The sequence below is a fragment of the Lissotriton vulgaris genome, chromosome 1_1 (assembly GCF_964263255.1).
Source record: "Lissotriton vulgaris chromosome 1_1, aLisVul1.2, whole genome shotgun sequence".
Taxonomy (NCBI): domain Eukaryota; kingdom Metazoa; phylum Chordata; class Amphibia; order Caudata; family Salamandridae; genus Lissotriton; species Lissotriton vulgaris.
Window position 1 is genome coordinate 1,022,884,223 of NC_141685.1, and position 15,711 is coordinate 1,022,899,933.

Below are 15,711 nucleotides of genomic sequence, written 5' to 3' on the forward strand. Positions count from 1 at the left end.
TGTAGTTCCTGCTCTTTGGCTACTAAGCAAGGTATAACGACAGGTAAGTGCCCCACCCCAAATAGAGTAAGTGGTAATTCAGCACATCTACACATTTTGAGTCCCAGTGCCTTCTCCTCACTACACACATGTTGTGAGATGAAGTATCTGCAGTCTTGGAGACCCTACCTCACTCCCCCAAGGTCCTTGCACCTGTGCTGAGCAGAGTACCTCTGCCGCCGAACATTACATTAGGATCCGGTCCCTGTACAAAGCAGACAGAGATATCAGCCATTTTATTTACAAAACAACGCTCTACTTTCTGCCAATCAGTACTCCGCACACTATCGAGCTGTCACCCTGGAGCTCCCTACAGCAAGCTCATGAAACCAAACTAGCTTGTTTCTACAAGCTCAAGTTCCAATGGCTTGGGTTGTACAAAACAAAAAAGGGACAAAAGTCTGAGAACTCACTGGTCTATGTCCGCGCACATCTCTCATGCGTTTTTTCCTCCCCTTAAGTTAAATGAGGCTGCCATGTTTGAATGCATATAATGTACTTTTTTATCATGCGGAGTTCTAATATAAACACCCCTCTACAGTTTTAATAAAGGATTAGGAGAGATGTCTGTGAAACCTGAAGCGTGGTGGTTGAGAAGGGGTTCCGTGCTGATAAAATAGAAGGCGTGCGGTCCTAGGAACAGAACACAAGTAATGTGAGTAACAAGCAATGGAGCGGGAGATGTGGAAAAGATGTCAACAACAACAGGGGATGGAGGGATCAGGAGCGAAGACCCAATAAAATACAGGCACTGAAGCTAAACACGCACCCACAGTGTAACATGAGCAGGAAATGAATAAACAAAATAGTCCCCCAAACCAACAGATAAACAACCAAAGTGTAAAGATACAGCACATGGTCACTGCTCAGTGAGAGGAAATGAAAGACTTAAAGAAGGGACAAAGAGGCAGGATTAATCACTAGCAAGCAAGGATTTTGAAACAAACAAATGAAAAGCAGTGGACGGGCTGTAAGCCCACAAAGCATATACAACAGGTTTCGACACTCAACCTAAAAATTTGAATGGACATATATATATATATATATATATATATATATATATATATATATATATATATATATATATATTTCTATATCTATATCAACAACATGGCACCCATTGAAGTAAACTATGGCAAGGAACACTTTGGTGTTCTGGAGGCACGAAGCGGCCTATTTTATAATAGACAGTGCTAGGAGCTATGCAAATACTAACCTGTACATGGCTTCTTCCACACGAGGTCCTGATATCGTACTGCTCACCACGTCATCTAACTGCATCATGATGTCAGAGCCTAGAAGTGGGGCGAGAAGGAACCTGTGAGCAGTATTGAAGAAATTATCTCCTGAGGTCAAATACTATAAAAGAGGGCAGAGACCTGCACTGAAGGGTCCCAATGCTAGGCTGAGAATGTAATGAGACCAGAATACTGCCACCTCGCCCCTCCTCTGCAGTCCGTCAGAAGCAGGGAGCTCAAAATCACAGACTGGGGCAATATTGTGTTGTACCATGGCCCTGGGACCCTGAGCTCCTGGCCAGGGTCCCGCTCTCCACCCCAGCCGCTCCGCTGTTCTTCGCCTGCCGCTGCCACCAACACCTCCTCCTGGTAGGTGTTCAAAGCCCTCCTGCTAACTGCTTGCGTGCTCCTCCCTGCTCTTCTCCAGCATTATTTGTGCCTGTAATTGTGTGTGTTGACCCCTTACCTGTACCCGCTGTCATTTTTCTTTTTGGTGCCTGTTGACTTGTATTTTGGTTCCCTTTGTCATTTTGTCATTGTTCTTTTTGTGCCTGTTGACTTGTACTTTTGTTTTCAGGGTACAATTTTCACTGCCCTTTTTCTCGCTGCTGACCCCTGTGGCCCGTCCCTCCTGCTGATCCCCGCTTCACCTCCCAGCTGCGCTTCCTTCTGCCTTCCCTATTTAATGGTGGCCAGTGTGGGGATGACTGAGTAGGACTTCTGACCTTGTGGCCAGGGTCCTGTCCTCTGCCACAGCAGCTCCGCTGTTCTTCGCCTGCCGCTGCCGCCAGCACCTCCTCCTGGGTAGGGGTTCGAGGCCATCCTGCTGACTGCCTGCATGCTCCTCCCTGCTCTTCTCCTGCATTATTTGTGCCTGTATTTGTGCATGGTGACCCCTTACCTTTGTCTTTTGTCATTTTTTAGGTCTCGCCTATGCAGCACGCATGCGTTACATAGGAGACCTTTAGCAGTCGTGCAGCTCTTTTTCAAAGCATATACTCGTGCTTGTGGCGGCATACAGCTTGCGAGAGTGCACAGCGGTGCACCACAAGCACGAGTATGTGCTTTGAAAAAGAGCTCTCCCAAGCGTGCGCCCACCACTTGCAGGTGCATCCCTTCACCTCTCTCTCCTGCTGCAGCCTGCACGCCTTTTTATTTTTAAAACTTTCAGCACGAGGCTCACGCGCTTGTCTCTCTGAGCTTTCGTTTCACCCCTCTCACTCTCGTCCTCTTTCACTTTCCCTCTCTATTTCTTTCGTCTCTGGGTATGTCTTCTTCCTTTCTCGTTCTCTCTGGGATGCTTTCAGTGATAATTGTAATTTTAATCAAAATTAAACTAGAAACCAGAGTCAAATAACAGTCGGGTCAGCAGATCCTGCATGATTTTAAGCAGCTGTACAGTGAAACACAAAATATCACTGCATGTGTTTAAATACAGTTTCATGTGTTACAAAATCGCTGCAGCATGCGCGCTATATGAAATAATGTCTCAATTTATTCCCTGGTGACTTTTAAGCGGAGTAATGGATTATAATATTTACAAAAACTGCTATGGAACATTTTCAGATGTGCTCCTCTTCTATAGCCACCTTCAATTATTGCAGACCTAAGCAAATGAATAGACAAATGCTGTGCCATCGGCGAGTCAATGTCTCAAACGCCATCTGCCCTCTTATCTACTGTTAAACATATATTTTAAAAAAATCAGTCTCCGGCAATTTTCACACATTAAGGTATACATTAAGGGAACTAAAACATGAAGGGTGAGAGTTCTAAAGAGGTAAAATCTAATTCCTTTAAACGACAGAATGTTTACAGATTCTAAATATTTGGAGAAAATTATAAGCCTATATATTGCATCTATCACTAAATGGATCCCTGACAGTAGATAAAAAAAAAATCACAACGCATTAGAACTGTAGGCTGAAAATATCCTTACATTGCTTCCAAAATGGTTTAAATATTAGTGTCTGGGTCCTAGGCCACAAGACGCCACTTCCTGGGATGTCAGCATTCGTGTGGCCAGTGGGTCATCTAATGCCAAATACTGAGGCACAGCCAGATGGCTGAAGTGTGTGGAGAGAGGGGGTGGTGCCGTGACTTCTGCTACACCTAACATATTATTGCTGATGTGAGGTCATGCCGCCCTAAATGTGGACATTTTGGAACACAGGGGCAGGAGTTGCATTTTTTACATCCGATTCTGCATAGTACCAAAGACAATTATTGTTCGCTAGCAGCAAAACCATCTTACATGGTAGAAAGACACTAGGAAACCATTTCCCTCACTCATCATTCACACCCCTGCCTCCCATACCTACCCATGATATCTTACACAGACCCTTTCCCTCACATGCACAGCTACCCATCACACATCCTTGATTCTCACATACATCCCCGTTTCTCACACAGCCCCTTTGCCTAAAACAAATCCTCAACCATCAGGAAGATAACAGACTCGCACATATCCCTTTTCCCTCACACAGTTATTTTGCCTCACACACACTCGTAACTATCATCAGGTCCCCGAGTCCCACACACACATCCCTGTCTCTCACATAAGCCCTTCTGCACATCCCTGCTTCTTACACACTTCCTTTCCCTCACACACCTGTGACCCTCACGCACACATGACCCTGCACACACGCATACACAGTGACCCTCCCACAGGTTCTCACTCCATCCTTATTTCTCCGAGCTACAAAAAACAAAGCACCCTTCAACATATGGAAGCTCGTCGGACATCAGAAGGATGGGAATGCGCAATCTTCAGAAAAGAAGTAGAGGTGAATTGTTTTTTGCCTCTGTGCTCCATCACAGAAAGATTGGGCCCTTCTGAACCCCCAACCCCCCACACACGCACACAAGGCGGTGCCTCCTCGAGCCACGGCACAGGCGCCAGCTGCTGGTCCCCACTGCGGGCAGGGGCGGCACACAGCTGCTTATAGACATGGCATTAGATTAGCCTGGCTTTCAAACTGCAGCTGAAGCATAACGGACTGAGGCCTGGTCTTCAAAGAGCTGCGTAGACACTTGGCTCGTGCCCAGCAATGCTTTGTACTGAAGACAGACGGGGGCAAATGCACCGTGAGGCACATGCAACTGTTGCATGGCTAAACACTTATAAGGTCCCAAAGGCCAGCCCTATTGGCTATGCCAATACTTGTCTTTTTAGTGCCTGTTGACTTGTATTTTGGTTCTGTCATTTTGCCATTTTCCTTTTGTACCGGTTGACTTGTATTTTGGTTTTCAGTGTCCAATTTTTGCAGCCTTTTTTCCCACCGCTGATCCCTCGCAGCCCCTCCCCCCTGCCGATCCCCGCTCCCAGCGGAGCTCCCCTCCCTCTTCCCGATTTAATGGCAGCAGATGCGCGGCCGCGCCGCTAGCGCGCTAAAGGCAAGCCCATCTGCCCCCGTCCAGGACTAGCACCAGGGATCCTGGTCCTTCAGCCTCCCACCGCTACGACTCAGCTGCCCTCCTCGCACTTAACCCCAGAAGAAACAGCAACCACCAGCTGTCCACACCGAACGCCACCCATGGCCAGTTCTCCTGCCGCCACTGCCGCCATACCTTCACCACCCTCCGGACCATCACGGCCGGCGCCCTCACGCCGGACGCCAACACCACCGAAGCCCGGAAGTGCATCCTCCTCAACGTGCGCTCCCTACATAGACATGCTGTAGAGATCTGGGACCTCCACGACACCCTCTCGCCAGACGTCGCCTTCTTCATGGAAACCTGGACCAAAGCCTCCTCTGCCCCTGACATCGCCACGGCCATTCCAGACGGCTACAAGATCCAAAGGAAGGATCGCCCCAACCGCCCAGGAGGAGGACTCGCCATCGCATACAAGAGCTCCCTCCGACTCTCCACCTCCACCACGAGCGACTCCTCCGCCACCACCGAACACCTTCACTTCCAGATCCAAACCAGCCCTAGAACCACTCTTCGCGGCACCTTCACCTACAGTCCCCCTATACCCCACACTTTGTTCCCCAACACTATTGCGGACCTCATCGCTCCCCACACCATCACCACCATGGACTACATACTCATCGGAGACCTGAACTATCAGCTCGACAACCCTAGCCACCCCAACTCCCCCGCCCTCCTGGACAACCACGCCAATTTCAGAATGAAACAGCTGGTCACCACCCCTACCCACAAGGCAGGACACAACATCGACCCCATCTTCGCAAGAAGGAACAGCCGCTTCAGCCACACCACGCAGCCCCTCTGGATGGACCACCACTGTGTACACTTCTCTTTCAACACCACCACAACCACTCCCAAACCCCCTCCGCGAAGGAACTGGAGCAAGATCACTAAGGAGCACCTGAACTTCATCCTCAACCGTGACCCCCTCCGCCCCGACCAACGCCAACTTTGCAGGAACTACACCACTGGATCACCAACTGTGCAGACAAGCTCGTGCCCCTCCGCACCACCGACAGACAACGCCCCCTGAAGGCCACCTGGTTCACCACCGACCTTCACGAAGCCAGACGCTCCTGCAGACATCTCAAAAAAGATGGAGAAACAGCAAAACCACGAAAGTCCGAACCATCTACAAGAACGCCATGACAGACTACAACCAATGCATAAGATCCACAAAGAAGACCTTCATCTGGAACAAAATCCTCACCACCTCGGGCAACTCAAAGGAACTCTTCAACAACATCCAGCAATTCACCAAGCCCCACAGCAAAGCCACAGACTTCGCTCTCTCCCAAGCCCTCTGCAACAAGCTGGGCTCCTATTTCCAGCTGAAAATCAAAGCCCTCTACGACAACTTCAGCGAGCAGACTCCAGACACCACCCTTTCCTCCAGCAACAACAACCGGCCCACCATCACCGCCTGGACCCCGGTCACCACCGATACCACTACCACCATGAAGAGCACCCACTAAGGAGCTCCCACGGACCCCTGTCCTCCGCACATCTTCCACAGAGCTGCCGCCACCATTGCACCCCAGCCACGACGAACCATCAACGCCACTTTCGAATCCGGCACTTTCCCAGACAACTGGAAACATGCAGAAGTAAAGCCCCTCCTCAGGAAACCCTCTGCAGACCAGACGGACCTGAAGAACTACCGACCCATCTCTCTCCTCCGCTTCGCAGCCAAAGTCACTGAGAAGATCGTCAACCCCCAGCTAACTAACTTCATTGAAGAGAACTCCATCTTCAATCCCTTTCAATCCAGATTCTGCAGCAAACACAGCACCGAGACCGCCCTCCTAACTGCCACGGATGAGATCCGCACGATCCTCGATCAAGGACTCACCGCAGCCCTCATCCTACTCGACCTCTCCACAACCTTTAACACCGTCTCCCACCGCACCCTCGCAGCCAGACTCCACGATGCCGGAATACAGGGAACTGCCCTCGACTGGCTCCAATCCTTCCTCGCCGGCAGAACCCAAAGCATCAGACTCCCGCCTTTCCTCTCCGAACCCACAGAGATCAACTGTGGAGCCCCACGCTCTACAACATCTACATGTCTCCCCTTGCCGACCATTGTCAGACAGCATGGACCCAGCATTGTATCCTACGCAGATGACACCCAACTCATCCTCTTCCTCATGAAGGAACCCGAAACCACCAGACTCAGCTTCCAAGAAGCAATGAAAGACGTCACAGCTTGGATGAGCAGCAGCTGCCTGAGACTCAACTCGGAGAAGACAGAAGTCCTAATCCTCCTGCGGTAGGATAACTCCTGGTGGTCCTCTGCCCTTGGCACCCCACCAGCCGCCACGGACCACGCCCAAAACCTCAGCATCTTACTCGAATCTTCCCTCACCATGACCCGACAGATCAACGCTGTCACCTCCACCCGCTTCTACACCCTCCACATCCTCTGCAAGACCTTCAAATGGATCCACCCAGAAGCCAGAAAGACTTTCACCCACGCACTCATAACAAGCAGACTGGACTACGGAAAAGCCCTCTACGTTGGAATCAACAAATCCCAGCTATGCAAACTCCAGACCTTCCAGAACAACGCAGCTAGACTCGTCCTCGGCATCCCACGATAGGAGCACATCACCAAACACCTGCGAGACCTCCACTGGCTCCCTGTCGAGAAGAGAGTGATCTTCAAGCTACTCACCCATGCCTACAAATCGCTCCACAATAGCGGACTCCAATACCTCGACGAAAGAGTCTCCTTCCACGTACCCAAGAGGAGCTTCCGCTCCGCTGACCTCGCCCTACCAGAAACCCTGCACATCCGCAGAATGAGAGCGGGTGGAAGAGCCATCTCATACACCGCAGCCAAAGCCTGGAACGAGCTCGCAGTCAACATCAGATGCTCGCTCCCCCACTCTGCACACCTTCAGGAAGCTGAACCGGAGCTGCCCCCCCCCTAGTGCTTTGAGACCCTCATGGGTGAGTAGCATGCATTAAACCCCCTGATTGATTGATTGAGGATCCTGTGTGTGAAAGCATTCATCCAGTGAGTGAAATCATCTAAAACTAAAGACTGAAAAAATCCAATGTACTAACGGCCAGACATAAATGCATCAAGGCAGGTCCTTTGGCTCTTAAAATCATATAATCCAAGATGTACGAAACAGGGTCTAATTACAAATGGGTCAGTTAATTCCGATCCATGGGAAAACCCATGTTTAAGCATGGATTGGAATTACGATGGAAAAGGGATTTAACATATCTAATAATTATCGGATCCGTAAAATACCTCAAGGTTTGTTAACATTTGGCAGGCCAAACCGGCCAAAATTTCACAGGATTAATGTTTACGGTATTCACTGCACCAAGTGGATTTTGGCGTGTCAAACACCAAAATGTGCATGTTATTCCCCACAAGTTTGTAATAGGTGCTATTTATCACACCAGATAAATAAAGCAACCCTTGGTATAGTAATTTATCAGGTGCGCTAAGGAGCACCTACACTTGTAAGGAGAACTGCAGACTCGAAAATACACAGAACACTTGAGTAAGTCCAAAGGACAACTGCTAGTTTTGAACATGTTAAACTTAGTTGCCACGATCACAATACAGATACGTTGAACAAAAGCTTTAACAACTCAACACCTAATTTAGATTAATGAAACCATCTATTTATCAATCAGAGTGGGAGTCGATTACCATGCCCCCTCGTGGCACCAGAGAACTCTAACACAGATTCCCTGATGCCGGTCCTAAACAAGCCTACAACCATCCAATTGTCTAACATCCTCGGCTTTCCACTCTCTGAAATAGATCATGCTATGAATTTCTTCCCTTTTAAATATTTTATACCTCATCCATATAGTCTAACGTTGAACGCTGTTCCAGCATCTCGGACAACAATCTATATTTTTATCTAATTGATAAGTTACAATACAGTAATGGACAAAGGCAAAGGTCTCCTCATATATAGATCTTTTCTCGATCCCTACTGGTAGATTTGGAGTATGTAACGACCAAAGAACCCAAAAAATAAAACGTCTACATTGACACAAACTCTCTATGTCAAGAAACTCAAACTGGAACATAGACAAATAGCATCCAGAAATCTAAGTGGACAAGATTCAACACAGCAAGCAGCTATTTCACTTCACATTGAGTTTATTACTAAAATAATACTAAGATGTGCTTCTCCAAAAACTGAAACTCCTCTAACCCGCGCTAGGTTTATCTGGAAAAGTCATCATCTACACAAAAAACAAGCATTGGCAAAATCAAAAGGTCTCGCCTACGTAAGATCTGTTGTCGATGTCAATTATGTTTTATCCACCCAAGTGCAGCTGCTGTACAACGTCGCTGAAAGTCAAGAAAATAAAAGCGTAAAGACATGGTCAACGCTGGCCGCATTACAAACCTTTTGTTTTTTGTATTAACTTTCAGCCATGTTGTAAGCAATTGGTGTGAAACATGTCTGACAGTGATTTTAAAAAAAAAGCAATATGAAGCAGAAGCACTCTGCGTCACAGCTGAACTGCTGAGCAACATGGCTAAAATACATTGACAAACTCAATAGATCTCGCACAGGCGAGCCCTATTGGCCTTACCAATGCTTGTTGTATACAATAGTGTCCTGCAAGTGAAATACATGCGGTAGGTAGCGCATGCTCTTGCAGCCTCAACACTAAAAAGGAGGCTTTCAGATGTAATTGGTGGCATGTCCAATCTTACCCAAAGAGAATGGTTAGGAAATAAGTTTACAGTTAACCATAAGTCGGCACATAAAGCTGGCGACCATCCGTCCACCAACTATTTACAAGTCTGATCTTTTCTGCCCACCGATCAGCTGAATCGCAACAGTAATTGGATGTCATGTCGTGCACGTGAGGTTGAAAGTCTTGCCAAAGACAATAAATCAAGCAGAGCTGCTGGCATGAACATGAGTAGATATCCAATGCAACAACCCGACAGGTCTAATCAACAGCACAGCAACACACAGAACACTCCTATCTGCAGTATGGCACCTGCAATGAATTAATGTTTACAGTTCACTACACCAAAGGCATAGGGCTGTCATGTTATCCAAAGTAATGGATAAAACGAAGTGATTCCTCACCCAAACCAGGACCAAAACCAGTAATACGCCAAACCAGTGGTAATAGAAACAAGCATTTGCAACGCAATAGGTCTCGCATTTCAAGAATTTGAGCTATTGCCATTGTAAATGACAATGTCTTTTATTTATGTGTTTTGAAAATCAACAAGCAGTGCCTAAACACGCTTTTTTGCTTATAGTCCTTGCTTATGAACAGAAAGGCTGGCAGTAAAAGAGGTGCAGTTACTGCCAGCCTTGCTTCTCATAAGCAACGACTAGAAGTACAAAGTACAAATACAATTAGTCGCTTTGAAATGTGACAAAATTACTATTATATTAATTCCAGATTAGGTTGTACTCTATGTGGAGCTGATGAAGGGAAATGTAAAGAAGGTCTAATATAAATGAGATGTGTTAGGTGTAGTACAACAACCTGCACCTAGATGTCTTTAGTGAGCAAGGGACCAGCACTGCTTGTCTGGATGTAGTAGCACAAGCTGTGCCTAGAAGTCCCTAGTGAGCATCATAAACTTTGAAGATATGGTAAATCTACCCTACCCATAATGCATTGCATGCAAGATGGTACCACAAGTACATTCAAATAGCTATGTCCATGTATACAATTAGTAGCTTTGAAATGTAACAAAATAATTATTATATTAATTCCAGATTAGGTTGTACTCTATGTGGAGCTGATGAAGGGAAATTTACAGAAGGTCTAATATAAATGTGAGATGTGATAGCGAGTAAAGTAATCACTGCCAATCTAGTTTAGGACTCAGAGTCCTGTCCGAAGGGAAGTAAGTGGAGCTTTATCTACATATCCTGAATACAGCATGTCTTGAAGAGACAGCACAAGTGCTGCCTAGGCGAAACCTAAAAAAACAAACGCAAAGTGCAGACTGTGGCTTTACTAGTTGGACACCTCAGTCAAATATCAGCCACCAAATCTCAAACAGAAAGTTCAAATAGTACCCAAAAAAAACAAGCATTTACAATGCAACGGTTTCGCCTTTGCAAAAGTTAGAGCTATTGGCATTGTAAATGACAACATTTTTATTTATGTGTTGGTTTTGAAAACAGATAAATAAATGGCATTGTCATTTGCATTGCCAACAGATTAACCTAATCCGTGCTGCCCCGATTTACTGCTGGTGCTGGGCCCCAATGTTAATGGGTGTGGTCATGACGAAACGGTTCCGTCATGAGCACAGCCCGACCGATGCTCATGACGGACCCGTTCTGTCATGAGCATCGAAAGGGTTAATCTCTCGCAAATGTAAGACCTATTGTACCCTACTGGACGAGCTCAGCAGACAGCAATTACTACCACACACACCCACCCAGAGCCAGCCACACACACACACCCAGAGCCACACACACACCCAGAGCCACACACACCCAGAGCCACACACACCCAGAGCCACACACACCCAGAGCCACACACACACACACACACACACACCCAGAGCCACGCACACACACACACACACCCAGAGCCACACACCCCCCCAGAGCCACACACACACACACACACCCAGAGCCACACGCATACACACACACCCAGAGCCACACACATACACACACACCCAGAGCCACACACACACACACCCACACACCCAGAGCCACACACGCCCACACACCCAGAGCCACACACACCCAGAGCCACACACCCACCCAGAGCCACACACACACACACACACACACACATAGGAGAGTAAGCACCGCGAGGGGGCAGGGAAGCAAGCACAGCAAGGGGGCAGGGAAGCAAGCACAGAGAGGGGGTAGGGAAGCAAGCACAGCGAGGTGCCAATAGAAGTAAGAGGTTTCTCGAACTTTTTGGATGCTGGGCTAATTAACCTCTTCCATTACCTACAAATGGATGCCCTACGGAACATGGATAGTACACCAGGCCGCAGGGATTTGGTTTTTCTCCATGCCATCTGCAAAATACAACTAGCCCATGTGATTGCTTAGTTATTGTAAACTGTCTCTGCCATGTTTTGTGGCTCTGTTAATCGGAAGTTCCCGGCTCCGAGTAGAGATATGAAGCCCCCTTGGCACTCGAGTTAAGATTTTTAAGCTTTTAGTTGTTCGGCCTAAACAATGTACCAATGTTGATATTTACTGATCGCCATCTGCATCCACCCCGTCTCTTCTTCATTTGCATCTCTGTGACACAGAGGTGAAAGCGTGTTCGAGTCTAGAAATGTCAACACTGGGGTATAAACGTGTGCTTGCCTTGCCTCGGGGAGCTCGACTCCACTTCTGATGGAGGGGGCTCCACATGCAGATTTGCTCTGAGACTCGACCATTCTTAATCAATACTCTTTCAAACTCGACAAAACCTTAAGTCGGAGTTTTCTTCCACACACCAGAGTGACAGCAGGGAGGCATAATGGTCCCGCCCCTGGACTTCCAGCAGCAGTGAAAGGACATGGAGCACCCGAGACCAATTAAAGGGGTAAACACGTTCTGCTTCCGCCTTGCACACAAGTGGCAATGTGTTGCTTCAGTAGACATTTCTAGTAGGTATGCTGGATGCGAGCACCACCATGGGGGCTGTATGATGAGAATGCGTTGTCTGACTCAAGAGTAAAAGCGCTGCCAATGCCACACATGTCTTTCAATGGTGAACGGTTTTTTTATGTTTCAGCATTGCACACCTAGTAGATACCGGATGAGCAACAGCAGTGCAAGTTTTCCTTACATGCATAGAAGAGTCACAGCTTGGGTAGTAGTGGTAACACTCACACACACAGCAACACAACGAAGGCCATAGGATTCGAAATGGAGTCAAACACATCCCACTGTAGTGCAGGCAGTAGCTTCCCGCACAATTAACAGGCTCTCGTTATGCAATAGCAGCGCACACTTCTCTCGCATACACAAAAGGTAGAAGCAGTAGTAGTGTAAAATCGGGGCTTTGCTCTTGACAACAGATTTGCAGGTAGCCTGAATGGAGGCATGTACCCCAGATGGGCGTTACAAGAGATGGTTAATGGACGCTTTTCAGGGTGAGAGCTAGACAGGGAGCTGAGAAGCTTGAGAGGAGACTGAACCACTCACAGAAGTTGAAGCGGTTATAATACAGGGGAGCCCACGTGAATGCAGTGCAGACCAGGGCTACCTGGGAGAAAAGCCTGAAGGATGCCCACTCATGGAGGTGTGGATGTGTCCGCCAACCCCAAAACAGGACTGTAATACCCAACCTAAAAATCATCTGTACCCTCTGCGCTGTCATTAATACAAGTTGGGTAAAGCTTAATTTTATAAAGTGTTTCCAGTCCATATTTCATTTAAAAGAAAACCATGTCTAGAGACTTTAATCTGCTTGCGTTTAACAACCAGTACTCGGTGGCTACAGCATGCCAAGACTTCCATTTACTGTGGCTGGGCATTTTATCTAATGAAAAGATGCCCTTTTGAAGGGCATTATCTGAATTATTTTACGTAACACTTGCAACTTCTGAAACATTTCCTTCCCGCGCGTCCAAAATATGTAGTGCAGTCCAAGAATGAGCTGTTCCAACCCCCTTTCGAAAAGCAAGCAATATGCCCAAAACAGAAGTGCCTAGAAACACAAAGAGTGAGGTGCCCACGTTGCTTGCAGCAGCAAGCCTCCCGCTTCCCATACATGGAGCCGCTCGGCGAGACAGCCAGGCAGGCAGAGTAACAACCCCCCCACCCCCACCCCCACCCCCCCCCCCCCCCATCCCCCCCCCGGTCACGAGACTGCATTCGGAGATACTCAGAAACTCCGGAGTAAGAGGCCTCATCACAGGGCCGAAGTACTTCCGGGAGACAGGCCACAAGAGGGGGTCAACATAAAAACATAGAAATGCGTGTACGCCTAAAAGCGCAGCCTGGCGGGCTCACGTGGCCATGCGTGCGCACGGTCAGCTGTGTTTATCTCACCGAGCTATTCTCAGAGGCAGCATTCCAGCCTGACTAGAGCAGACTTTCCGAGAGCCATCAGTCTCAGGCTCCCCGATGGTGGGGAACGGGGGTGGGGAAAACACTACACATGAAATCGAATTCAACAGAGACAAGCAACGCCAGGCACTCTCGACCAGCCGGCCACACCTCCCTGAAAAAAATTCTGGAAAATGCTGCTTACCTGCTCGCAAACATCCCGGCAACATAAATCGCGCAGCCCTCTCCCGCAAAAGCCAAGATGAACTGAACACAACATGCCGCCCCCCCCCCCCCCCCCCAAAACAAAAATCCGCCCACCGCCGCAATGACGTTCTTAAAGGGGCGGAGAGCGAAAAAAAATCGCCGGAACGCCCACGAATCTGCTACCACAATTACGGACAGATCTCTCTTCCAATAGCTAGCCTCCATTTATGGAGCTAGCCAATGGAAGAGAGAGGCGGGACAAAGCCCCGTACCGGTAAACATAAGATTTCGCCTGCAGTGCTACGTCAGGCGAAGTCTAAAAATGTATGCAATGAGAGGCTTTCCACTCCAAAGGCACAGGGTAATTTTTATATTGCACTGGGCCCAAGGTTTACTCTGATGGGTTTCCTTATTTCATTAACAAGCACTGGCAAAGCCAATCGCTCTCACCCATGTAAGAGCTATGAGCCTTGCCAATATGTTTTAGCCAGGTTGCACACCAGCGTGACTGCTATTCAGCATGGCTAAATGTTAGTGGCAGAAAGAGGAGTAGTGTGGAGTGGAGTGATGCAAAGTGGCATAATGAGGAGGGGCGTTGAATGGCATAGAGTGTCGTACAGTTGAGTGGCGTAGTTTTGTGGAGGGAGTAGAGGGTTAAAGAGTTGAAGGGTGTAGAGTGGAGTAGAGGGTCATAGAGTTGAGTGGCGAGGAGTAGAGTCATAGAGCGGAGTGGAGTAGAGCTGAGTAGATTGGCGTACATGCTGTTGAGTAGAGTGTTGTAGAGTGGCATAGAGCAGAGTAGACTTTTGTAGTAGAGTGGAACGGCATAGAGTGGAGTAGTGTGTCAAAGTGGAGTGGTGTCGTAGAGTGGAGCTGAGTAGCACAGAGTGTCGTGAAGTGGAGTAGTGTGTCACAGAAGACAGTGACGGAAGGGACAAACTCAAGCTGAAACGCCTAAAACAAGAAGGGGGATGGGAGCGCACTGCCTCACATCACATAAACGCAAAAGGGTCTGGCCCAATAAGGCCAAATACATGGGGCTGGATCAATATCACAATATAATATTGATAGAATACCCCACATGGCCATTGATAAACATCAATTGAAAAAACACAGCATACACATTAATCTAGTGTGTTCGAGTATTTATCTCATTTCGCATTTCATGAGTATTATTTTCACTTACATTTTCCATTTTTGTGAGATTCTTATCCATTTGGTGCAGACAATACAGACATATACAAACCAAGCTACTTAAAAGATACCACTGATGTAATCAATAAATTAGATCTGATGACATTTGACCTGGAAGTAGACATATTCTCGACCTGTGACATCACAAGTCTATATTATAATAATATTCCCTAGGATGGAGGGCCTAAAGTCTTAAAATGCTTTTTAGAAACAAGGCACAGGACCCACTGCGTACCAACATGGTTCACTCTTGTGAACCATGTTTCAATAGAACAGGTCAAAGGGGCCGCAATGGGAAGCCCCTTTGCCCTGGAGCTGACAGTGATGTTTATGGCCCAATAGGAGGAAAACTGGGTATACAGTAACAATTTCTTTAAAAATAACATTATGACATGGAAACACTTCATAGACAACATTTTCATGATATGGCGTGGTGCCGCCGATCAACTTCAGGTGTTTATTGAGGGGTTAAACAACCGAACAAATTACATCAAATTCCGGCTCAATGGAGTAAAGAGGCCATTAACTTCAAACATGGAGACGGTAAAATCTATACTACCCTTTACACAAAAGAAATCAATAGGAATACTTTCCTTAATTATAAAAGCTATCAC

The 15,711-nt window shown here is 47.5% G+C and overlaps 1 protein-coding gene across 1 annotated transcript in view; it reads right to left on the minus strand.

Moving 5' to 3' along the window:
• Window positions 1-15,711, minus strand: part of QTRT1 (queuine tRNA-ribosyltransferase catalytic subunit 1) — a 325,564-nt gene that overhangs the window by 233,713 nt on the left and 76,140 nt on the right. The window contains exon 4 of the mRNA XM_086961633.1: window positions 1,256-1,334. Within this exon, the coding sequence (XP_086817759.1) occupies window positions 1,256-1,334 (79 nt within the window). The remainder of the gene's footprint in view (window positions 1-1,255; window positions 1,335-15,711) is intronic.